This window comes from Ictidomys tridecemlineatus, chromosome 8, assembly GCF_052094955.1.
Source record: "Ictidomys tridecemlineatus isolate mIctTri1 chromosome 8, mIctTri1.hap1, whole genome shotgun sequence".
NCBI classification, from domain to species: Eukaryota; Metazoa; Chordata; class Mammalia; order Rodentia; family Sciuridae; genus Ictidomys; species Ictidomys tridecemlineatus.
Genome location: NC_135484.1, coordinates 28,086,043 through 28,110,451, shown reverse-complemented (window position 1 = coordinate 28,110,451; position 24,409 = coordinate 28,086,043). Strand labels below are relative to the sequence as shown.

At 37.7% G+C, this 24,409-nt stretch overlaps 1 protein-coding gene across 2 annotated transcripts in view; it reads left to right on the top strand.

The window, feature by feature from the left end:
* Pde7b (phosphodiesterase 7B) overlaps window positions 1-24,409 on the top strand; it is a 310,553-nt gene that overhangs the window by 280,652 nt on the left and 5,492 nt on the right. For both annotated transcript variants that reach the window (XM_005329794.5, XM_005329793.5), the window contains 4 exons: window positions 10,277-10,368; window positions 15,743-15,887; window positions 17,897-17,993; window positions 21,801-21,881. In XM_005329794.5, coding sequence (XP_005329851.1) covers window positions 10,277-10,368; window positions 15,743-15,887; window positions 17,897-17,993; window positions 21,801-21,881 — 415 coding nt within the window. The remainder of the gene's footprint in view (window positions 1-10,276; window positions 10,369-15,742; window positions 15,888-17,896; window positions 17,994-21,800; window positions 21,882-24,409) is intronic.

The window sequence follows — 24,409 nt, the reverse complement described above, 5'->3', positions numbered from 1 at the left end:
TGGTTCCCAATTAGTAGGCTCTCTATTCACCTCACTGATAGTTTCTTCTGCTGAGAAGAAACTTTTCAGTTTGAATCCATCCTATTTATTGATTCTTGCTTATAGGAGTCTGATTAAGGAAGTTGGGGCCTAATCCAACATGATGGAGATTTGGGCCTACTTTTTCTTCTAATAGACGCAGTGCCTCTGGTTTAATTCCTAGATCCTTGATCCACTGTGAGTTGAGTTTTGTGCATGGTGAGAGACAGTTTTGTTGCATATGTATTTCCAATTTTCCTAACAACATTTGTTGAAGAGGCTATCTTTTCTCCAATAGAGGTTTTTGGCGTCTTTGTCAAATATAACTGTAATTATGTGGGTTACTCTCTGTGTCCTCTATTCTCCATTGGTTTACAAGTCTATTTTGGTGCAAATACCTTTGCTGTTTTTGTTACTGTTGTTCTATAGTATAGTTAAAGATCTGGAATAGTGATGTCACCTGCTTCACTCTTCTTGCTAAGGATTGCTTTAGCTATTCTGGGTCTCTAATTTTTCCAGATGAATTTCATGACTGCTTTTTCTATTTCTATAAGGAATGTCATTAGGATTTTTATTAGAATTGCATTAAATCTTCATAGTGCTTTTGGTAGTATGGTCATTTTGACAAAATTAATTCTGCCTATCCAAGAACAAGGTAGATCTTTTCATCTTCTGAGGTCTTCTTATCTTCTAAGGTCTTCTTTAATTTCTTTCTTTAGTGTTCTGTAGTTTTTGTTGTAGAGGTATTTCATCTCTTATGTTAGGTTGATTCCCAAGTTTTTTTTTTTTTTGTTGTTGTTGTTGTTTTGAGGCTTTTGTAAATGGGATAGTTTTCCTCATTTCCCTTTCAGAGGATTTGTCACTGATACACAGAAATGCCTTTGATTTATGGGTGTTGATTTTGTATCCTGCTACTTTGCTGAATTCATTTACTAGTTCTAGAAGTTTTCTGGTGGAATCTTTTTGGTCTTCTAGGTATAGAAACATATCATTGGTAAATAGTGCTAATTTGAATTCTCTTTATCTATCCATCATTCCTTCAATTTCTTTCGTCTAATTGCTCTGGCCAGTGTTTCAAGAACTGTGTTAAATAGAAGTGATAAAACAGGGCATCCCTGTATTGTTCCAGTTTTTAGGCAGAATGCTTTCAATTTTTCTCCATTTAGAATGATGTTGGCCTGGGGCTTAGCATAGATGGCTTTTATGATGTTGAGATATGTTCCTGTTATCCCTAGTTTTTCTAGTGTTTTGAACATGAAGGGGTGCTGTGTTTTGTCGAATGCTTTTTCTGCATCTATTGAGATGATTATATGGTTCTTATCTTTAAGTCTATTGACGTGATGAATTACATTTATTGATTTCTGTATGTTAAGCCAGACTTGCATCTCTGGGATGAACCTCACTTGATCATGGTGCACTAACTTTTTGATATGTTTTTGTATTTGATTTGCCAAATTTTATTAGGAATTTTTCCATCTATGTTCATTAGAAATATTGGACTAAAGTTTTCTTTCTTTGATATGTGTGCATGGTTTTGGAATCAGGGTGATATTGGTCTCATAGAATGAGGCCTCTTTTTCTGTTTCCTGAAATAAATTGGAGAGTATTGGAATTAGCTCTTCTTTAAAGGTCTTGTAGAACTCAGCTGTGTATCCATTCAGTTCTGGGCTTTTCTTGGTTGGTAGGCTTTTGATGGTATCGTCTATTTCCTTGCTTGAAATTGATCTGTTTAATTTGTGTATACCATCCTGATTCAATTTGGGCAAATCATATGACTCTAGAAATTTGCCAATTCCTTTTATATTCTCTATTTTATTGGACTGCAAGTTTTCAAAATAATTTCTAATTACCTTCTGTATTTCTGTAGTGTCTGTTGTGATATATCCTTTTTCATCATGTATGTTGGTAATTTGAGTTTTCTCCATTAGCATGACTAAGGGTCTGTCAATTTTATTTATTTTTTTCAAAGAACCAACTTTTTGTTTTGTTAATTTTTTCAATAGTGTCTTTTGTTTCAATTTCATTGATTTCAATTATTTCCAGTCTTCTACTGGTTTTGGTGTAGATTTGTTCTTTTTCTAGGGTTTTGAGCTGTAATGTTAAGTTGCTTATTTGTCGACTTTTTCTTCTTTTAAAGAATGAACTTCATGCAATGAACTTTCCTCTTAGAACTGCCTTCATAGTGTCCCAGAGATTTTGATATGTTGATTTGTGATCTCAATCACCTATAAAAATTTTTAATCTCCTCCTTGATGTCTTTTGAAACCCATTGTTCATTCAATGGCATATTATTTAGTCTCCAGGTGTTGGAGTAATTTTTATTTCTTGTTTTATCATTGATTTCTAATTCCATTCCATTATGATCTGATAGAATGCAGGTAGTATCTCTACTTTTTTATATTTGCTAAGAATTGCTTTGTGGCAAATATAATCTAGAAATATAAAATATATAATCTATTTTAGATAAGGATCCATGTGCTGTTGAGAAGAAAGTATATTCACTCATTGAAGGATGAAATATTCTATATATGTCAGTTAAGTCTAAGTTATTGATTGTATTCTTGAATATAGTTTCTTTATTCAACTTTTTTTTTTTTTGGAAGACCTATCCAGTGTGGAAGAGGTGTGTTAAAGTCACCCAAAATTATTGTGTCATGGTCTATTTGACTCTTGAACTTAAGAAGAGTTTGTTTGATGAACACAGATCCTTTATTGTTTGGGGCATATATATTCATAATTGTTATGTCTTGTTGGTATATGGCTCCCTTGAGCAGTATGTAGTGTCCTTCTTTATTCCTTTTGATTAACTTTAGCTTGAAGTCTACTTTATTTGATATGAGGATGGAAACCCCTACTTGCTTCTACAGTCCATGTGAGTGGTATAATTTTTCCCAATCTTTCACCTTCAGTCTGTGGATATCTTTTCCTATGAGATGAGTCTCTTGGAGCCAGCATATTGCTGGGTTTTTTGTTTGTTTGTTTGTTTGTTTGTTTGTTTTTGATCCAATCTGTTAGTCTATGTCTTTTGATTGGTGAGTCTAGGCCACTAACATTCAGGGTTATTATTGAGACATGTTTTGTATTCCCAGCCATTTTTGTTTATTTTTGCTATTTGACTTGTTTTCTCCTCTGATTAGTTTTTTCTTTAGTGTAAACCTCCCTCTGCTTATTTTCATTATTGTTTTTCATTTCATTTCCTCTTCGTGGAATATTTTGCCAAGGATGTTCTGTAGTGCAGACTTTCTAGTTGTAAATTCTTTTAACTTTTGTTTATCATGGAAGGTTTTTATTTCATTATCAAATCTAAAGCTTAATTTTGCTGAATATAAGATTCTTGGTTGGCATCCATTTTCTTTCGGAGCTTGGTATATGTTGTTCCAGGATCTCCTGGCCTTGAGGGTCTGAGTTGAAAAATCTGCTGAGATATGAATTGATCTCCCCCTATATGTGACCTAATTCCTCTCTCTTGTGGCTTTTAAGATTCTATCCTTATTCTGTATGCTAGGCATTTTCATTATAATGTGTCTTGGTATAGATCTGTTGTAATTTTGTACATTTGGGATCCTGTAAACCTCTTGTATTTGGTTTTCCAGTTCATTCTTCATGCTTCAGAATTTTTCTGATATTATCTCATTGAAGAGATTGTGCATTCCTTCGTTTTGAAACTCTGTGCCTTCCTCTATCCAATAACTCTTAGATTTGGTCTTTTGATGCTGTCCCATAATTCTTGGATGTTCTGTTCATGGTTTCTTACTATCTTCACTGTGTGGTCAACTTTATTTTTCAGATTGTATACTTTGTCTTCATTATCTGACATTCTTTTTTCCAAGTCATCTAGCCTGTTGGTCATGCTTTCTATTGAGTTTTTCATTTGATTTATTGATTTCAATGATTCCTGGGTTTTTTTTCAGTATCTCTATCTCTTTCTTGAAGTCATCTTTTGCTACCTGTATTTGCTCTCTTATCTCTTTATTAAAGTGATCAATTTTTGCCTGTATTTGCTTATTTAGGTCATTCTTTGATTCACAGATCATTTTAATTATGAACCCTGTGAACTCCTTTTCTGACATTTCATCAACTTCGCTGTCCATGGGTTTCTGTTATTATAGTGACCTGGTTTGTTTGGGGCAGTTTCCTCCCTTGTTTTTTCATGTTGTCTATGTGTCTTTCCTTCTTGCAGTGTGGATCTGAGATGTTACAGTTTCTTCCCTACATTTTTGTAGTACCCATGTAGATTGTCTGTACCTCACCTTGCTGTTGGGCTGCCGGACGTTGCTGGTGTCCCTCAAAGGATGCTACTGCAACTAAAGGTGGTGGTGGCAATAGCCGGGGTAACTTGAGGTAATAGTGGAGGTGCCCCAAGATGGATGCAGTGTCTTACAAAGATGGGGATGAAAGGGTGGGCCTGATACTGCCTTTGAGATGCCTACTCTGAGATGCAGCTGCTCTTAGACCCTGTCTGTTGTCAAAAGGGTAAGGGTTATTGTGTAGGGAAGGCTATGATGGTGTCTGCAGTGTCCCAAGGTGGAAGTGGGTTAGGCTTGGGCTCCGGGTGGGGGGCAGAGAACTTGGACCTTCCCTGAGCCTGGGTCCCTTGTATCTTGGTGTGGGCAGATCTGGGCCAGGCCTGAGCTCCCACTGTGGTCTCCACTTTTTATTCTTAATGATTCTGAACCACAAACATGAGTCAGTTAGAGCCAGGAGACTTGTTCCTTCCTCATGGTCCTATGATCTCGATTCTGATGATCATGTGTAAAAGATTATGTATAACCTTACAATTTCTGCAAGAGAAAAGGTGTTCTGTGCAACCACTGCTAAAATTCTAAAAGGGAGGCTCAAATTTGATTTTCTGTTTCCCCATGTTTCTGCGGGTCCTAATTTGAACTCAGGCCTGCCAAAGTGAACTACAAGTGAAAGCCACACTCCTTGCTCTGAGATCAATGTCTTGGGAAGAGGCAGGTGAAATGAAAGAAAGACATCTTCAAACAGGCATTAAACAAGGCAGTGCTATAATTTCTTCAAGGACCAAGGTCTCAAGATGCCTCTCTTCCACAAAGGTTTTCTGAGCTGGGGTTCTTGGAGGGTTACCAAGGAGACCACTTGTTAGGAGACAGCTCAGCAGAGTGCATATCTCCTGGAGTCTTGCATCTTTTTTCACAAGCAATTAAAAATGAAGACACAGACTATGTTCCTGTTTGTTTTTGTTTTCCCTTCTTGTATCCTCTAGATTTAAAGGTATAATTACTTCTGATGCCTGATACACACCAGGCTCAGTTTATCAACATCACTTCAAGTATTTTAATCAAAGAAAGTGTCCAATAAATGGACAGGATTGCAGTTTAAAGCTACCTTGTATGACAGCAACTCTGCCAGAATCTCTTTGACAAATAGACTCTCGATTTAATTTGAAAATCTGTGTTGTGCGGTGTATTGCTGTTAGCTAACAAAGGGGCTGTTTTGTTCATAGAGTGGATAATACTTGATGAATCCAACAAAAAGAAAAATAAATATTTTTACCACCAAAAGTATAAGGGTTTTGTTTATCCCAAATGAAAATTCTAATAGGTCTTGTGGCCACCAAGGTGGTTGTTTTCTCTTCCAAATATAAGATGAAGGTCTTTCTGAAAACTAAGTATGCCAAGTTGAGACCCAGAACTTGTCGTCATAATATGAAATCACTGAGCTGATACTTCTTCAAGGTAGGCAGAAGTGGTACCTAAGGCGTATTTCAAAAGCAGCTGGGATGTCAAAGGCTATTAAGATGGAATCATTTCTTAGATCCCCGTGACCATTTCTGTTGATTTTCTTCTTTTTCTCAGTTTGCCTTTTGCTGAGAGTGATCTCAGCCTCTATAAAAGTCAGATGAATCTGTCAGAGTAGAGATGCCTCCATGCTCTGGAGGACTTGGCATCATTGTCTCAGGCCTGCTCCCCAGGCCCCGCCTCTCCTTGGTTCAGGGCACCCCACCTTCCTTCCTTCTTACATCCACACACACTCAGCCTTGCTGGGGTCACCCCCTTCCCCACTGTGCAGCCAGAGTTGTTTCCTAAAACTCAAATCAGACCACAGCGACTCCTGCTCAAAACCCCACTGCTCCTAGGGACTACGTCCAAATGGCCTACCACAGCCCCATCCTCCCCTGACCCCTGCGGTCATCCAGCCTCTCCTCCCACCATCTCCCTACAGGCTCCTGTGCAGCATCCAGTCGGAACTATTTTAGTTTCCCAAACTTATCACCCACTCCTGTATTCATTCAACAAATATTTATGAAGTGCTTAACACATGTCAGGTGCTGGGAATACAGAAGATAAACAAAAACAAACAAAAAAAATCCAAGCTTCCTCCTAGGGAAACAGAAAATAAACAACAATAAAACAAAGAAGGATGACATTGAGTGTCCTCCTTACTCTTCCTTCTACCTAGTTTAATCAAATGTATTATTGTATAGTATACTACTGTAGTGTGTAATTTGCTCGGGTATAATGTATAATATAGTATATTGCCTAGTACTCTCTGACTGCTAACGCATTCATCTTTTTGGTTGCAACTTGCCGGTATCTTCCTCTTGAAGCCTCTTTTTCTCTAAAATCGTTCCTTACATTTGCCTCCTATATGATTACACAGTCCTCTATTGCTTCCCTTATCACAGAACTTATCAGTCTAAACACCATTGCCTACAGTGAATATTTATGAACAACTTTTGCGGATTGTTATGTCCTTACTAAGAGCACACCATGCAGAATTCGTGGAAGTGACTTTAAAATTCATTATAATGATGTTTTTTGCATCTCGGGATTGACAAATGCTACCAGATACAGGTTATTTCTGGAGCCATTTACCTGGTCTGGGTTGTCTGAATGAGTAGGGGGAAAGAGCCAATTGCTTTAATATTTAAAAAACTCTTTGACGTTGCCCTTAGTATGAGGATTTCACAACAGAAAATCCCAAATCTGACTTTTACCAGATTTTGACCAAAAATTCAAATAGGACTCTTTTTCTTTTAAGAGTTCTTTGAACTTTTGCAGCTATGAAACTTTGGGGTTTGGGAAACTAATTACTCAGTATCCATTCAACAAATATTTACTTATTCAGGTGGCACTGTGCCACAGACTGTGGCACAAAGATGAATAGGTATGCCCTGCTCTCAATAGCAGTCATGGATGGCAGCCATTTTCAAACAGGGCATGTGTATCCATGGGGACACATGAAGACTTTCCAACAGGTACACAGGCATGAATAGTATCAACAGAATCCATTTTCAAGCCCTTCAACTGACCTGCCTGGAATGTGCTTACAGAAAAGCAACCTCAATTCTGCCTTTTCTCACCTATCACCATCACCCTGTTCCTACTTTACAGAAGAAAGACATCCCTCTTACCCCTTACAAATCATACTGCAGGTTGTCCCTGGTACAAAAACTCCAACGAAATCACTAGAAATATTGAAATTCTTCTATAATTGAGATAACCTAACATTCCTATCCATCTCATAAATTTTTACATTACCAATACATTTTTATTCTTAAGCACAGTTATTTTTTCCGAATTTCCTTATGTATGTGCTTTGGTCAATTAGTTACAGATAATAATTGCATGATAAATTCAAGCTCAAAAAATATTTAATGCTTAGAGCCTGATGTTAGGAAAATCCCTTGCATTAAAATTTCAGTCAGACAGGAGGATTGCAAGTTCAAAGCCAGCCTCAGCAATTTAACAAGGCCACAAGCAACTCAGTGGAGACCCTGTCTCTAAATAAAATACAAAATAGGGCTAGAGGTATGACTCAGTGGTTGAGTGCCCCTGAATTCAATCACTGGTACCCCCCCAAAAAAAATTCAATTAAATACTTATTTCCATTGCAGAAAAATATGATAGGGCAAAAATAAAAGATTTTCACACAATGAAAATATTTCATTAAAATAAAATAATTAAGTTAGGATTAATTCATTAAGTTAGAATAATTTTCTATGGGGAAATGGAATGAAAATATAATTTCTAGGGTCAGGTTGTAGCTCAGTAATACTGCATGTGCCTAGTAAGTGCAAGGCCCTAAGTTCAATCTCTAGCACCAAAAGAAAAAAAAAATGTAAATTCTACAGAAGTGATTTAAAACTCTTTAAAAATTTATTTAAAAATAGATTACTTTTGTGTTTCTTCCAAGGAGAGAGAAATTGGCATTAAATGCTATTGGTATTTAAGTTTCTCTTAAATATATAGTACATATTTTGATGACTTTCAATTTTAGATATTTTGAAAAATGTATAGGAAACCACATCTCATTGCAGGCATTCATCAGCTTATACATTTCTGGATTCTGGAATCCTAGATGTTGGAGCACAGAGGAGATTCTTGGGGACAACAAGGTCTTGTGCAAAGCTTAAGTCTCAAGTCTGTCTGACCTGGGTTAAAGCCGCTCTCTAGCCACTTCCCAGCAGTGTGGCCCCTTTGGGAAATCAAAATTTTTATCATCTATGTTAACAACAGCAGAGGGTTTTTGTTTTCTTACTCTCTGGAAGTCACTGCCCAAAACACTCTTTTTTGTATGAAAACTCTTCCACAAAATAGTGCATTTACAATCACAAACTCAGCTGTCTTTTATTCTATGTCAGGTTCCAAGCCTATTCCATTTCCTTCCATTTTCTTGGTGCTCTTCTCCAAATATGGTCTCACCAGCAAATTTCCCAAGGATCTTTGTACCCTGCCTCCAGAAAGAATATTAATGAAGATGTTAAGTCAGGCTGGCATAAATAAAATTGCTTAGGGCATCCTCCAGACAATTTTGTTCCACTCAACAGACATAGTATCATTTATCATTAGGTCCTGTTACAGTTTTCTGACCCCTTGAAAAACTCACATGAGGTCACTTGTGTCCACACATCTACTTGAATTAGTCTTGCAAGTGAACTCATGAGCTACTGAATTAAATGTCACTGCAGGATTGAACATCTGTTACATCACACTAACCTATCACTCTCTGTGCCCATAAATCTTTACAATCAAAACAAATTAGTCTAGCATGCTATTTCTAACAAACTTTCTCTTTTGTTGTGTATGGCTCATGCCCAAAAGGAGATAATAGACCAATGAATGAAAGTAATAAAATCTCATCACTGGTTCAAACATGGTCAAGTGGTGAGCAAAGAATAATGACTCTTTAGCAATGAAAGAAATGAATAGCAATTTAACACAGATGGGGATGTAGCTCAATGGTAGGCCCTGGGTTTGATCCCCAACACTTAAAAAAAAAGAGAGAGCAAGAGGGAGAGAACAGACTATATAGAGGGTGGGTATACCCCTCTTGAAACAAGACAGAAAATTAATAAACAATTAAGGAAATAAAGCAAACGATTGCCTGGGATTGAGAAGGGTTCTATCCTGTATGGATGAAGTCAGCAGAAGTCCATAGTGTTTGATAATTGGAACAAAGCATAATGGGTTGTAAAATTCCATCATTATTTAAATGGTTAATCAAATGTTCAGGTGACAAGCATATTTATTTTAAAAAATAAGGTCAAAGGAAATATTACACAGTAGAGACTCCCACAAAGTAAGAAATATTAAGATATTTGAACAAGAGAGCAATTGTGGACTCCAACCCTGGAATCTACATTTGGGCTAAATGCCAGTGTTCTGATCATGAAGGTTATTGTCAGAGCTGTCTTCATGACAGTGGTTCTCAAACTTTAGAATACATAAGAACTAACCCCCCACTGCTGAGTCAAAACACTATTGACTGAGACTGGAGAGTCAATGTGTCACCAGTTGCCCTGATGGTTCAGACTCAGCAGGTTGTTATCAATGTGAGAGTCAATGGTCAGGGCAGGGGATTAAACCAGCAGCTGGGAGACCTGCCTCTGATCGGTTGGTAGAATAAACTTGGATTATGTTCTGACTGTAGAGCCTCTGGTTTTCATTGTTCCCTGTTTTGAACTGCTTCACTTTCTGTCTTCTGCAGTTGGTGTTGCTTAGCAGAGCTCTTGAAAGCAGGGCAGAGATGAAAATGAATGAGGCCAGGAATTGAGCCTCATTCAGCCCTGCAGTGGAGGGTCCCCAGACCCTGCCACTTTCCCACCATCATTCTAGCTTGGGACAGGTCTTGTGGTGGATATCCTTTGCGCCTCTTTTCTGGTCTGCCTCTGTGTGGTACCAGACACCAACTGGCCGGTGGGAAGACGCTAGCCTCCAGGCAGCTGTGTTTAGCTGAAAGATCAGTATCTGATTTCTCCCTCATTTATAGCTTTTGTTTTCTTTCTTTCTAGAATATGTCTGTGCTGGAGAATCACCACTGGCGATCTACAATTGGCATGCTTCGAGAATCAAGGCTTCTTGCTCACTTGCCAAAGGAAATGACGTAAGTGCTCTGAGATGAAACAGACTGATGTGCACAAGTAAAGATAAGGTGTTCTCTAGGGCGTGCTTGGGACCCCCTGCGTGAGTGGCTGGGAGCCAGCCGCTGTGCTTCCTGCCTGCCCTTGCTAGTCTATCTGAGCAGATTTGGTGTCAGTTACTGCAACCCAGAAACCAGAATCTCTCTGGGTGCTTTGAAAGGGCTTTGGACGGTCTCTGACCCAAAGTCAGGAAAAAGGATAATAAACAACTCTCGGCTTTCACACTTTTCAGCATCAATGCTCTGCTTTGCCAAATTCCTGTCCTTTATGTTAGTAAAATTGTCCTCCCATTTAGAATCAAAGAATAAATATTTGTCAAGAAGGAACATAGAAATTCTCTGGCTAGATTTAGGACTGGTTGACTAAAGTGTTTTGTAATTGCCAGTCTTAGCAGAAATAGTAATTAGAAATTCTTTTCTAAAATGTCTTTTGTGAAGTAATTGAACTGGGCCCAGCAATTTTGTCACGATTAATTTGTCTAATGAATCTTGCATTTTAAACAGAAGAGGAAATCCTAGTTTCCTGGTCTACTGTTCATTAGACCCAGTATGTAGGCCGGATCTTACCAAGTCCAAGGCCACTGCTTCATTTTCCTTAGGGACCCAAACTAGCGGCTATCCTGTGTTCCAAGGCCATCACTAATTCTGATCTGTTTAATGAAAATATGCAGAACCTGAGGAAATTAGGTGAGTGGCAAAAATAGATCACTGTACCCTTCTTAATGACAAGCACATAACTTGGGGTCAAGGACCAAGTGGCATTTCCCCATAGGACTAGCAGCCTGCTCTGTGTTGGAGGTTTATTCCTGGCCCTCTGATACTATCTCATGCTGTTTCCTCCAACCCAGAGGAATGTGGAACTTACAGTAGGAACTTCGGTCTTGATGACTTTTTACCCCCTGGAACTAAATAAAACCAGTCCTCGTACATGGTATAAAAACATGTGCCTTTTACTAAAATAATAAATCGTAAATGCAAAGAACTCAATTCCAAAAGAACTAAAAATTTGAGCAAGAAATCAAAAAAGAAAAAGAAAAGGAGGAAAGATGAGGGTGAGTAGGAGGGACAAGTAAAGAAAAAAAGGGAGAAAAGTGAAGATAGAAAAGAAAGAAAGGGAAAAGTAAGAGAAGGAAGGACGAAGGGTGACCAGCCTTGTCTCCAATAATGCCCACATTAATCCTGCTTGGTGCTCAATTGGTATTCATTTGCTGAGATACTCCTACTCACCTCTATGAAATCCAAATAAAAATACCATATTCATATGTCTTTGTGAGACACATGTTATAAATGCTTTTGCTAGAAGAATAATTGCTTTGCAATGATTTATGTGAAAAGAACTCAAAACAAAAATTTTCACCATAATCATTATTATCATTCCTATGCTCGTGCAAATCATTTTCTGATTTTTAAAAGCAAGGCGGTAACTGTAGAAATTAAGGAAAGTTGAGAAAAGTATTGGTTTGAACCATATGAAGTGGCTGAAAGTCAAAAGCAGAATATTGGTGGTTTCATAAGGTTTAACCTGTTAAAAAGAAATTTGAAATGACTTATAATCCTGACATCTGGAAATCATTAATGTTATCCTGGCTAGTATATATCCCTTTACTCTTTTTTCGGTATAGCCATATTTTAAGAAAATGGGGAACTTAAAGTTTATGTCCTGATATTTTTCACTTATGATAAAGACATAATTAAGTCTGTTAAAGTAAAATCATTTTATTGGCTACTGGCCAAAATAGTGCCCAAAAAGCTGTAACTACAGATTAGTGTTTGAAATTTATATGGTTTTTAACGTTTTTGTGTGAATATTCATTATGCATTCTTAAACAAATTATTTTCTCAGAAATATTTGTATATAGAAATTATTGGCCAGAAAGGTCTAAATTTTAAAGATTCCTGTTGCCTATCACCAAATTGTTTTTTCAAAAAGCTATATCTACCAGTATTCCCATTAGTGAGTTATAAGAAAATCTATCAATGTGCCATCACAAAACTTCATATTTATCTTTATTATATTTTTATGTATTTGAAAATCTGATATATACTTATGAGTATATATGATATGGAGGAGGAATAAGGAGATCTAGAGAGACAGAGAGAAGGAAGATTCGTTTGATTTGCATAAATTTTTTAAAAATGTTGTAATTGCACACAATATCTTTATTTTATTTATTTATTTTTATGTGGTACTGAGTATCAGACCCAGTGCCTTACACACGCTAGGCAAACGCTCCACCACTGGGTTACAACTGCAATCCCCAGTATAAATCTTTTAGCCAAAATGACATTGACATTTTTCAAGTATTTAATGGCCATTGCTATTTATTTAGAGAACAAATTTTTGTATTTTGTCTTTTTCTATTTTCCCATAAGTATTATTCATTTGTAAGAATTCTTCCTATATTAACTACAGTAGTCATTTGTTATATGTTGTAAATAGTGCTTGAAGATTTTAGTTTGTCTTTAAATTTGATTCATAAAACATTTCACCTAACTAAAATAGTTATATTTTCCAACTGTAATACTCATATCTCAATTAATAAATACTCAGATCTTTAAAAATTTATATAATTTAAAATATAATGAAGAAAATGAAAATAACTCCCACTATACATCTTTCTAGTTTATTTACTATTAAGATAGAGATCACACCTAATACTATTTGTATCCTGCTTGTTAATATAAAAATATTATATGACATTTGTCCATATTAATAAATAAAGCTGTACATCATATACTTACTAATTGCATAGGATGAGTGTACCAGGGCTTATGAAGCTAATCTCCTATTTGATAATTTTTGTGATCTTTTCCTCCCTAAAATGTTCCATTATTATAAACAATAAGTACCCTTGTAACACCTGTCTTTACTTATCACAGTCTCACCAACACATTAGTATAAATTTGTAGATGAACTACTGGTTAAATCATTTCTACCATCAAATGCTTTTAACACTGATTCCTAAATTACTCTCCAGAATTATTGCACTAATTTACACTCTCACAACAGAGCCTGAGAGAGACCATTTTACCCACACCATCAACTGCATTAGGCATTGCAGACATTTGTTAATTTGGTAAATTATTTAGCAGTTACTTTCAACTCTTGCCAATAAAAATGGGAGGAATAGTATTACATAGCTATTTTGGTTTGCTTTTTGTGATGCTAAGAATATAAACTATCACTTCCTATTTGGGGGGCATTTTGTATTTCTTTTATGCACTGCCTGTTTTATGAGATTATTCATATTGTTTGAAAATAGGTTAAAGCTGTATGTATAGCTTATTAGAAAACATGAATGAATGGTCTTTGAAAACATGAACAGTGGGACTATAAAGCTTATAAATTATACTGCAGGGAAATTTTTCATCAGAATTTAGAATGATTGGGGCTGGGGTTGTGGCTCAGTGGTAGAGCGCTTGCCTAGCATGCACAAGGCCATGAGTTTGATCCTCAGCACCACATAAAAATAAGTAAATAAAATAGATGTATTGTGCCCAACTACAACTAAATATAAATAAATATTTTAAAAAAGAATTGAGAATATTTCTTAAATAGGAGAAAGAACTTAATCATAAATAAAAAGAAGTATAGACTACGCTACTTTAAAATTTAAGACTTTTTTTCAATATATACAGCACATCTTAAAGCAGAAAGACAGGCCACAAAGTGAAAGAAGATATTTGCAGCACATAATTTTCAAAGGCCCAATATTTAAAATATATAAGAAATTCTTAGAATCGATAAGAAAAATCAAGACAAGCTAATTAAATAATAGATAAAGATCAGAATAGAAACTTCACAAAAGAGGAAATACAAATGTCCAGTAAACAACATGAAAATATGTCCAGTCTCAGTAGCAATCAAGAAAATTTATGTTTAAACTAAAAAGTTATTTGACATACTCATCAGATGGTAAAAAACATAAAGGATAATAATGTAGAATGAGGAGAATCTCATCTTTTACTGCTAGGAATGCAAATTTATAAAATCCTTTTGAAAATAATTGGCAATATCTAGGAATGGGGATGTGGCTCGTGCTTGCCTTGATGCTTAAAGCCCTGGGTTTGATACCCAGTAATAATAATAATAATAATAATGCAATATCTAGTAAATCAGAGCTAAATGTACCCTGTAATCCAGTAATTGAATTCCAGATATCTCCAGTTATACAAGTGCTAGAGAAACTTCTGCACATGTATAACTGGAGGAGATATAAGTATGTTTGCTGTGGTATTTTTCATAGCTGTCAAGCACTAGAAACAACTTAAATGACCATTAAAAGTAGAATAGATAAACACATTGTAGTTTATTCTTACAATGGAATACAATATAATGAACATGGATGAATTTCAAAAGCATCATTTTAAGCTAAAGAAGAAAGACATGAATTGATACATATCATATAGCTGTACATTCAAAAGTGGTTAAAATCATATCATTTAGACATGCATGCACAGGTGGTAAATTATTATAATTAGTACAAAGTCATTAAAGCCAAGATCTAGAGACGGTAACTCTAGGCATGGAGAGGGAATATAATGGGAGAGATAACAAAGGGGATACTGGCAATCATATTCTTAGCCCAAGTGGTGATTATTACAAGATGTTCACTTTGTATTTATTCATTGAACTCTCTATGTATGCTCTATGCGCTCCACTTAAAATATATTTCACTTTTAAGGGTGAATTTTAAAAATAGTTATGGATCCCTCTTTCTACCAATTACATTCTACGTGCGAAATAAAGCCCTAACTTGCCTATTTTTACAAAATATCCCATTTTCCCTATACCATTTGTTGGCAAACATATCCCTTGCCCACTGGTTTGTAACAATGTCTTAATCACCTTTTTCTTAAGTTCTATAGTATCATTTTGGTCTGTTTTGTGCTGTCACTAGACTTCCCATCCCATAGTGCCAGCCACTGTTACCTTCTTCATTATTATTACTTTTATTTGCTGTTTTCTTTCTCCATCAAAATCTTAATGTTTGAACTAATTAGAAGTCTCTAGAAGCACAACCCAAACTCCTGTGGTTCTGCAAGTCTTTTTTGTATCCTCCTCAAAACATGGATTTCTATCTGGCTTTCAATGCTCACCCCCGCAGGAACCCTTGGGGTTATATAAGTTTCAATCACTCTGTGCAGGTCTGGCATACCTCCTGTCCAAGGATGGGAGACCAGCTCTTAGGCTGTGAGGAACTGGGACCCTGTGTAATAAATAGAATCAAAGGCAGAAATGAGATTACAAGCCACCTGGTGATGAGGAAATCAATCATTCTCCTCAAAGGGATTTGCTCTCTGTGTGTGTTTTTCTCTTTCATTCTTGTGGATGCAGACAGGATATTGAACAGCAGCTGGGCTCCCTGATCTTGGCAACAGACATCAACAGGCAGAATGAATTTCTGACCCGATTGAAAACTCACCTCCACAATAAAGACTTAAGGCTGGAGGATGCTCACGACAGACACTTTATGCTTCAGGTAAACAATGGCAACAAAAGCCATTAGCCTTGCTCAACAAAAACCCTCAGGGGCATGATCGATAACTTTAACACATTTGAGAAGGGGTTGTCTCACATGGTACAAGTTAGAGTATTGACCTACTTTATTAAAAGTTTGGAGACGCATGAAATTGTTAAGTGGTTTTCAAGCAAGCAAAATCTTGGTTTCGCATCAGTAAGTCGATAATATCTCACTTTTCCTTGTTCAGTAACTATTTCACCACAAACTAACCTCACTGGAAGGCTGCATGCATGCAGTGTCAAACACTTTTTTTTCTTTTATTGAGGTTTTGGGGGTCAAACCCAGAAGGGCTTTGCTTCTGCTAGGCAAATACCCTACCATTGAGCTGCACCCCCCAGCCCAAGTGTTTCCCTCATTTTGTGGTTTGGTATAAATTTGACCAGTGTGATATCTGTGCAGTTTAAAAGACTGTTTCTATAACATAAAAGTATATTGTTCATTATAATTCCATCAAAAATTTAAAAAACAAGTAGCTTTCTTTTACCTAAAACCTAATTCAATAGGGTTTGCTTTACATCCTTCGCTCCTATTGTAATCTAAGACATAAAATTTTTAGACTCCAATAAATAATTTATTTTAAGTTCAACTGAATTGAATTGAATTGGATCAGGCCCAGTTCTTTCTGCTTTACTCCATAGCAAGAAGTCACTTGCAATGTGAGAGCAAGGAGAAGAGTGGACCTCAGAAGTAGAAGTTTGACGTGGTGTCCAAATGAGAGCCTTCTTGATCTTTCATTTCCTCTTGGCTTCCTTTTTCCCTTTTAACACAAAAGTATGACTTACAGACCCTGGACTCATCTAGGTAGACCAGATTTAGCCAAGGAGTTGGAGACTTGACTGTTCTTTTTTGGGTTTTTTTTTTTTTTTTTTTTTTTTAGGCCTCACACCCTGCACCACAGCTATTCAAAGTGGTTCGGTCCTTCCAGGACATGCCCTACACCCAGCTTTAGAATGACCCTCCCTCCTTTCTTTCTTTCCAAACTCATTTTCTGATACCTGAGTGTTCAAAGACGAACCAGGTGTTTGCTTGGAGTGACTCAGCCAAGTTGTGAGTGGTTGAAAGATTGGCCTGAGCATTTGCATATTTCAGAAGGAAGGCTTGCTGACTCAGATGAATTCCAGAAGGGCAGAACCTGCAGGGAACGTCTGTCCCTGACCTATTTATTCCAGCATGTACTGGTGCCCTCAGGAACCAGGAAATAAGTAACCAAACTTTCATCTTAATAAGATCTAAGGTTCTCCTAGACCCAAACATAGCTAGCTGTTTGTGATCCCAGGAATTTGGGTCAAAACTATAGACACTGCTGGTGGACAGGTCTCTTGGCATCAGTCTCTTAGCATTGGTGTTAGAATCTACATGGTAGGAGTTCAAGGTAACCCTCCTAGGGTTTTCATCACATTGACCAAAGCATATCACATCCCTGATCCAGACCAAGGAGGCCCTGAGGTAGCTGTGCAAATGCATCACTCCTAGGTTTCATATGATTTAGTGCCCTGGTAGTAGTCTGAGCTTATATACACACACAGACGCAGGCTCATAAATGCAAACACACATAACCTAAGTGATGTATAAAATGGGTCAGCATGAAAGCGGGTGACACATGATCTCACTTGAGCCTGGTCAGGGTCCTTGCAGCCTCCCTGCCTGGAAGAGTGGGGCTATAGAAGGAAGGAACCAGGCCATGGCTATCCTTGGCTTGCCCACCCCAGGTCTCTTCCAGGAAGCTCCATGTCCCTGGACTGTGGCTCTTCTCTCCCTCTCTCTGCTATAAAGCAGGAGTTCTAAATGAAGGGTTTTGTATAGTTATGAATAAATGCTATTTCCCGAAGGGGCATGTCAGGGAGGCCCTCTGTGAATTGGGGGCTGGTACTACTAGGCTGGCTGATGTGACAGCCCTTTGGCTTCAGGTTCACAGGCAATTGAAGGGTCATCCTCTGACAATCTCTCTCTGCCCTGTCCCTTCTCAGATCGCCTTGAAGTGTGCTGACATTTGCAATCCTTGTAGAATCTGGGAGATGAGCAAGCAGTGGAGTGAAAGGGTCTGTGAAGAATTCTACAGGCAAGGTTAGTAGAGATCCCACAGTGACTGCATTCCCCCTTCTCCTTTTAGGCATCTCTCCTAATAAAACAGGAAATGGCTAATCTATCGTGACATTTGTTCTTCAAATTCCTATTATCCTAACCTTTCTCTTTAGCTCTCTTGCAAACCATCCAAATCTTCTGTGGAAAAAAAAATTAACAAATAACATTGATTTGCTATGGCAACAGGTATTAATGAGGCACCAAAAAGGAGTGAAAGTAAGATATACATACATAAACCAATCGACACTTACATGTACACAGCTCTCCTCTGTGGATATGATAATGTGAGAAACAGTTTGATTTTTACCCTGACCTTCATTTTTATAAGTTGAGCACAGCCTAAAGGCTAAGTGCCATTTGGGGTCACCGTCTCCCCTCAAATAGGACTTCAATCCTTTGATATGACTTTCTCTCTCTTTTTCTCAAACAAGGTTAATAATTAAATAGAACATAGCTGACCGAAAGTTGAGTCTATCCTTTCAAACACAATTTCAACACTGAGGCAGGAGAATTTTGCTGTGAAAAGACAAGTGGCCCTGAGTTAAGCTATAATTTTGAAAAGATTACCCTCCTTCAGAAATAAGGCAACGACTTAGCAAGCAGGACCTTGCCCTTGGGTGGAAGATTGGCCTTTAAACACAGCCTTGTTTCTTCAGGCCTGGTTTCAACATCCAGGATATTTGTTCAGGCATCTCTGGTGCCCTCATGCTAGTGACAGGATCAGGTCAGAGAGGCTGAGAACAAACAAAGCTTGAAGTGTCCCACAGACCAGCTCTGTGGGGAGGTCAAATAGCAACAGTGAGCCTTTTGGAGAAGCCTCCATTGAAAGATGTGTCAATGACATTGTGGTGGCCCCAAAGACAGAAGACAAAGAAGAATTGAGTTCATGTGGGGCCAGAAGGCTCTGCTCACCACCTTTTCCTCTCAGAATAGAAGTGCTCATGAAGTCCCTACAACTGTTTGATTATACCTGAATTGGGAGTGAGAGCTGAGAAATCAAACGCTCAGTTCTAGTTGCCCATGATATAAAATCTCCTCTGAGGGCAAAGCAAAAGGAAATATGATGAAATTGGAGCAAAGAGGTTTTGAATTAAGTAGGATAAGTACTCTCTTTGCTCTGTAATATATAAACTATTGAAATAGCAGTGGGAGAAGTGCTAGGATCTTCATCTTGGAGATCAAACAATGGTGTAGAGAAAAGATTCTACTCTGACCCACTTGGTTTTGACTCAATCCTGTGCTACTTCTGGCATCAATTGGGGTTTAAATCTTGTTTTTGCTTATCTAGCTCCTTATTTAAATTTGTTGTACTTTGCTTTATATTTGCCATACCGGGGATTATACTCAGTACTGGGGATTGAGCCCCCTGAGTTACATCTCCAATCCTTTATTTTATTTTATTTTATTTTATTGTTTTGAGACAGGGTCTTACTAAGTGGCCAAGGCTGGCCTCAAACTTTTGATCCTCCTGCCTCAGTCTCCTGAGTTGCTGGGATTACAGGCATGTGCTACCAGGCCCAGCCACTTATTTACATTTTGAGCAATTTGAGGCAAGAACCACAACACTCATGCAGATATTAAATCCCATAGAGTTAGTGAATCAAAGTTGTTAACTAAGTGGAGTAATGGCATCAGTGGTAACCTAATCTTCTTGCAAAAACTTGTCCCAATAATATATGCATGTACAGCATTATAAAAAATAATATATGCATGTACAGAATTATAAAACTTTTCCCAATAATATATGCATGTACAGCATTATAAAAGTAGAACATTTGTTACTGATTATTAAAGGTGAGTTTTCATACACTTCTCTGGCATGTCTCCTGGCAGAGGAAGGAATAGAGAAAGATTGGGTCCTTTTTACTTAATAGCTTCTGGCAGAAATTCTGCCTGTTTTGAGAACAAGACCAGATTATCTGCTCATCCCAACAGCCTGTCCTCCATACTGAATTATTTTTTTAATTCTATAAGGATGACTTGTATCAATTTGATTGATGGTATTCTAGTTTGCAGTTTAAGATTTGGACTTAAGTCCCAATTCATCCCAGCCTGCTACCAACAGGTAGGCTTCCACAGACTACCAACAGTCCTGGACAAAGTGACTCATAATGTCAAGCAAAGGCAAACTCTTAAAATCAAAGTTTTAAGAAAAAGGGAAAGGCAAAGGAGGTTCTATGAATTTGGAAAAGTGTTAGATTCTTAGAACAGAGATCGATATTCCAAACACGATGCACCTCCCTCCCCACTCTCAATACCTTAAGAAAGTCATGTTTTGACTATGGATTGGCATCTCCTCATAAACCCAGTTTCCCAAAGCATTTTTTTAAACATATGCTCCAGCCTTGTCTAATCCTCAGCAAAAATGTGGTTTTTCTATGAACAAATCCCCACTGGGGATGTTATTATGATTAATATGAAGAAGTGGCAACCAGTTTGTTTTCTACTCTCAAAATACTAATCAGCAAAGATCCTAAAGGGAAACGACTATTAGACTTTCCTCTTTGTACACTGATTAGTAAAATGCCTGAAGCATACAAGTGCTTTGTAAATGCCTGTTGAATAAATGAGACAACAAATGATCTCATTGGAAGACCCCTAATGATAGAGATCATAGGGGAGGACTTGGTGCTGAATGAAGTGGGGTTTGTGTTGGGAACTGAAGGGTGGGTTCAGCTCTACACTTACCAGTATGGTAGCCATGAGGCATATGTAGCTAACTAAATTTAATTAAAATGTAACAAAGTTTAAATTTTAGTTTCTCAGTTATATGGATCATGTTTCAAAGAGCTACCAGAGTGGGCAGTGCAGAGAACACTTTCATCACCAAAAACATCCTACTGGATGGCACTAGACTAGAGGGAAATGGAAATGGACAAAGGCACTGGGTGTGGGGAGGTTCTGCTCCTGCTTTGTGGACCAGCTCCTTCTCACAGAGGGTAAGGATGAGAGAACCATGGAGGGCCCTATATGCTTGGCTAAAGTAGAGAACAAGAGAATGGGTACCATTTTAGAAAGGGCACCCAGGAAAACATGTATAGTTGACACGGAAGGAACACATGGGAGCCAACTAGCTAAGAAGCAAAAATTAAGAATGAGTTATTGAGAGACCAGACTAGGGTTCTAGAAGAGTGAATGAAAGGGGAAATGAGATGTTCTAACACAGGGGGAAAAACATAAGTTGGATGCCTTGAGATGAGGGTGAGGAAGTGCTGTGCTTGACTGAAAACTCACTATTAACTAAAATGTGGAGGTGAGGAAGGGAGCTGGAATCCATGTCAACACTAAATGGTGTTCTGACTTTATTTTTGATTAATTTTGTAGCTTCAGACTGAGCTACTTCTCAAGTGAGATCTTTCTGGTCCTTCTACCCATTTCCTACCTATTTATTGTTCCCAGTTGTCTCAGGTAAAACCAGACTACAGTGAGGAAGTAGGGGAAGGGGAGGTCCTGTTTTCTTAACCTGAACTTAAGGCTAGAACCTTTATTTCACGTTAGAAAACTAGCTGTTCTCTTGTTTATTTAGATCTGTTCAAAAGTATTCTAGTCCCAGAATGCACCTGTTTATAATGATCTCATTATAAACGGTCATTGACTCCCTTAAAATTTACCTTTTTAGGCAAGTCACCAGAGCAAGGCAGAGCAAGTCTGTGTTAACAAGCACCTGACCATAACAAGGGAGGCGACAGTAATCCCCAGGATAACTTCGTCCAACAAGGTCATTAAAACTATGGACACGTGTTTTATAAATTCTAGATTACCAATGTGTTTCTTCCTCTCTATTCTTAGGTGATCTTGAACAGAAATTTGAACTGGAAATCAGTCCTCTTTGTAATCAACAGAAAGATTCAATCCCTAGTATACAGATTGGTGAGTTGAATTTCTTGTCACTTTGAAATGAGCCGTTTGGCGCCTCTGCCAGGAGTCACAAAGAAAAGATCTACATGTAGGGTTCTAAAGACCAGCACTGAAGGTCTGAACATCTGCATCCAATAGACACTTTATTCATGACAGATCTACTAAATAATTTTCAATTATAAAAATAGGATGGTAACTTTGTTAGAGACCCTTAAATCACTCAGTACTAAAGTTACAGTATTAACTTTCTGGTTTAGAATAAAATCAAAATCAAATCAAATAGAAGTAACTAGAATCTATACTCTCTTTAGGGTTTGAATGGAATTATGGGCCCATCCACTGTGGGTCCCTATTCCTCATCCCTAAGCCTCACTCCAAAGGCCCAGGCCCCTAGAGCCCTGATCCTCTGTGGCCTGGTATCCCTGTTTTCTGCACTCTGTACTTCAAAACTCATTTTCTTAAAACCATACTCTCTTTTTTTAGTGTCCATTATGGTAAACTATTAAAGTGCAGTCAGTGCATCCAAAATAATTATTACTTTATGTAACTGTATTATGCATAAGATCATGAATCAAATTAGATGGCAGAAACTTTAGGCACTTAAGTGAAAAAAATATTTTTGCTCCAGTAAGAATTTCTGTCACACCTTAAAATACCCCACTAATTCCATCTACATTTAAAGTAAACCTTTCTTCTCCTTGCAGTTCCCTTCCATTGAATCCAAACATGAAATTTCAACTCTTTTCCTTGTAATCTCTGGCCCTGATTTGTAGCAGTTTATGTTTTTTTTTATCTGTTTCCACAGACCTCAGTTAGCTTAATGCATTCACAGGGCTGTGGATTCTGTAAAACTCAAGGCTTAACACCATGACACTGGGAAGGAAGAGGGCATCTGAAAAGATCTGCTGAAAATGGAGAAAATCTGAGCAAATTAAAATGACCATCACTGTGAGTCAGATCTAATCCACAGTCCACAGAAGAGTCATGAAATCATCCTCAAGAGATAGGAACTAAGTCAACACAGCTATTAAGATTTGAATGGAATATACAATTAATCAAATAGGCATGTTGGGATTATGAGATTAAGGATGATCCCTCTTTATCCAGATTGCCCTTAATTGTTTTATTGTTTTCACAATTAAACAGATTCCTCTCCCTGAAAATGGGAGAGAAATGATAAAAAAAAAAAAAAAAAATAGAGCCCAGGACAAATGGCAGTTCAAAATCGTTGGGGCCAGTGAAGCATCAGCAACAGAAATGTAGTCTGAGAGTTCCTGAACCCAGTTCTGTCCTAGCAGACACTTAAGCCATGGCAATTCTGCAAATTCCATTCCTAAGCCTGATACTCACTATGTTAAACTCCAGCTTTAAAGAAATTTACCAAGCAACTGTTCTCTCTCTCTCTCTCTCTCTCTCTCTCTCTCTCTCTCTCTCACACACACACACACACACACACACACACACACACACGCTTACTCCAAACAAAAACATTTACACTGTTAAGCACACAACCTAGATTTGCAGGACAGCCTGATTTCAGAGACTCTGTCCTGTGGTTGTCATGAGAACACACTTTGCCAGATCATATGTCCTGATTTTTAGCTCAGGAAAAGGTGGTTACCATAGATACCTCTTTTAAAAACAGGTAGCGTTGAGTGAATAGGGAAATCCCGTGGATGGTATACCAGAACACCTATGAAAAGAGAAAGATTGTGATTATGATGTGGTTCTCAGATCATAAATCTTTCTCTCTCTCTGTTCCACATCAGCTTGCTCTCATTGGTTCTGAGTTGGAAAGTGTAAAAAGGGTAGATCAAGCTAACCTGGAAAAACAGAGATAAACAAATAGATAAAAGATTGGTCGGTGTTGTAGCCTCCAGACCCCACCAAGACAATAATCTTCCAGCAAGTCCTAAATAATGCAACTCTTTCCTCTGTCTAAAAATGTACCCCCACATACACTCCTTTTTTTTTTCCTATCCCAATCCAAAATGAGAATTTCCTGACTGCAGGTCTCAGTTATGCTTAGAAAAGAATTTCTAGGTAAGTAATCTATATTGACCCAAATGGACCCCACCGGGGCTTAGTAACCCTCCCCATGTATTCATTTCGCCCCTCTCTCCACCAAATTCTGCATTTTAAAAAGAAAGTATTAAATCAAATTAGTAAAATTTACAGAAAGGTGAAGGAAAAGAGGTTTTCCTTCAATCCATGTCCACTCCGTTCCTCCCTTCCCCCACTGCCTTCCCTCTGGCAGGATAATACTGCCACAAAGTCCTCTCATCCCTGGAGAAGAGAGGCTGGTACCACACACTCGTGGGTCGGCTTTCAAGTCCATAGTGAGAAGTCTTCCCTTATTTGAAAAACTGCCTCAAGAACATGAGTATGTCAATATGTAAATCAATGGAAGTGTAACTGATGTGATTCTGCAATCTGTATATGGGGTAAAAATGGGAGTTCATAACCCACTCGAATCAAAGTGTGAAAAATGATATATCAAGAACTATGTAATGTTTTGAACAACCAACAATAAAAAAAAA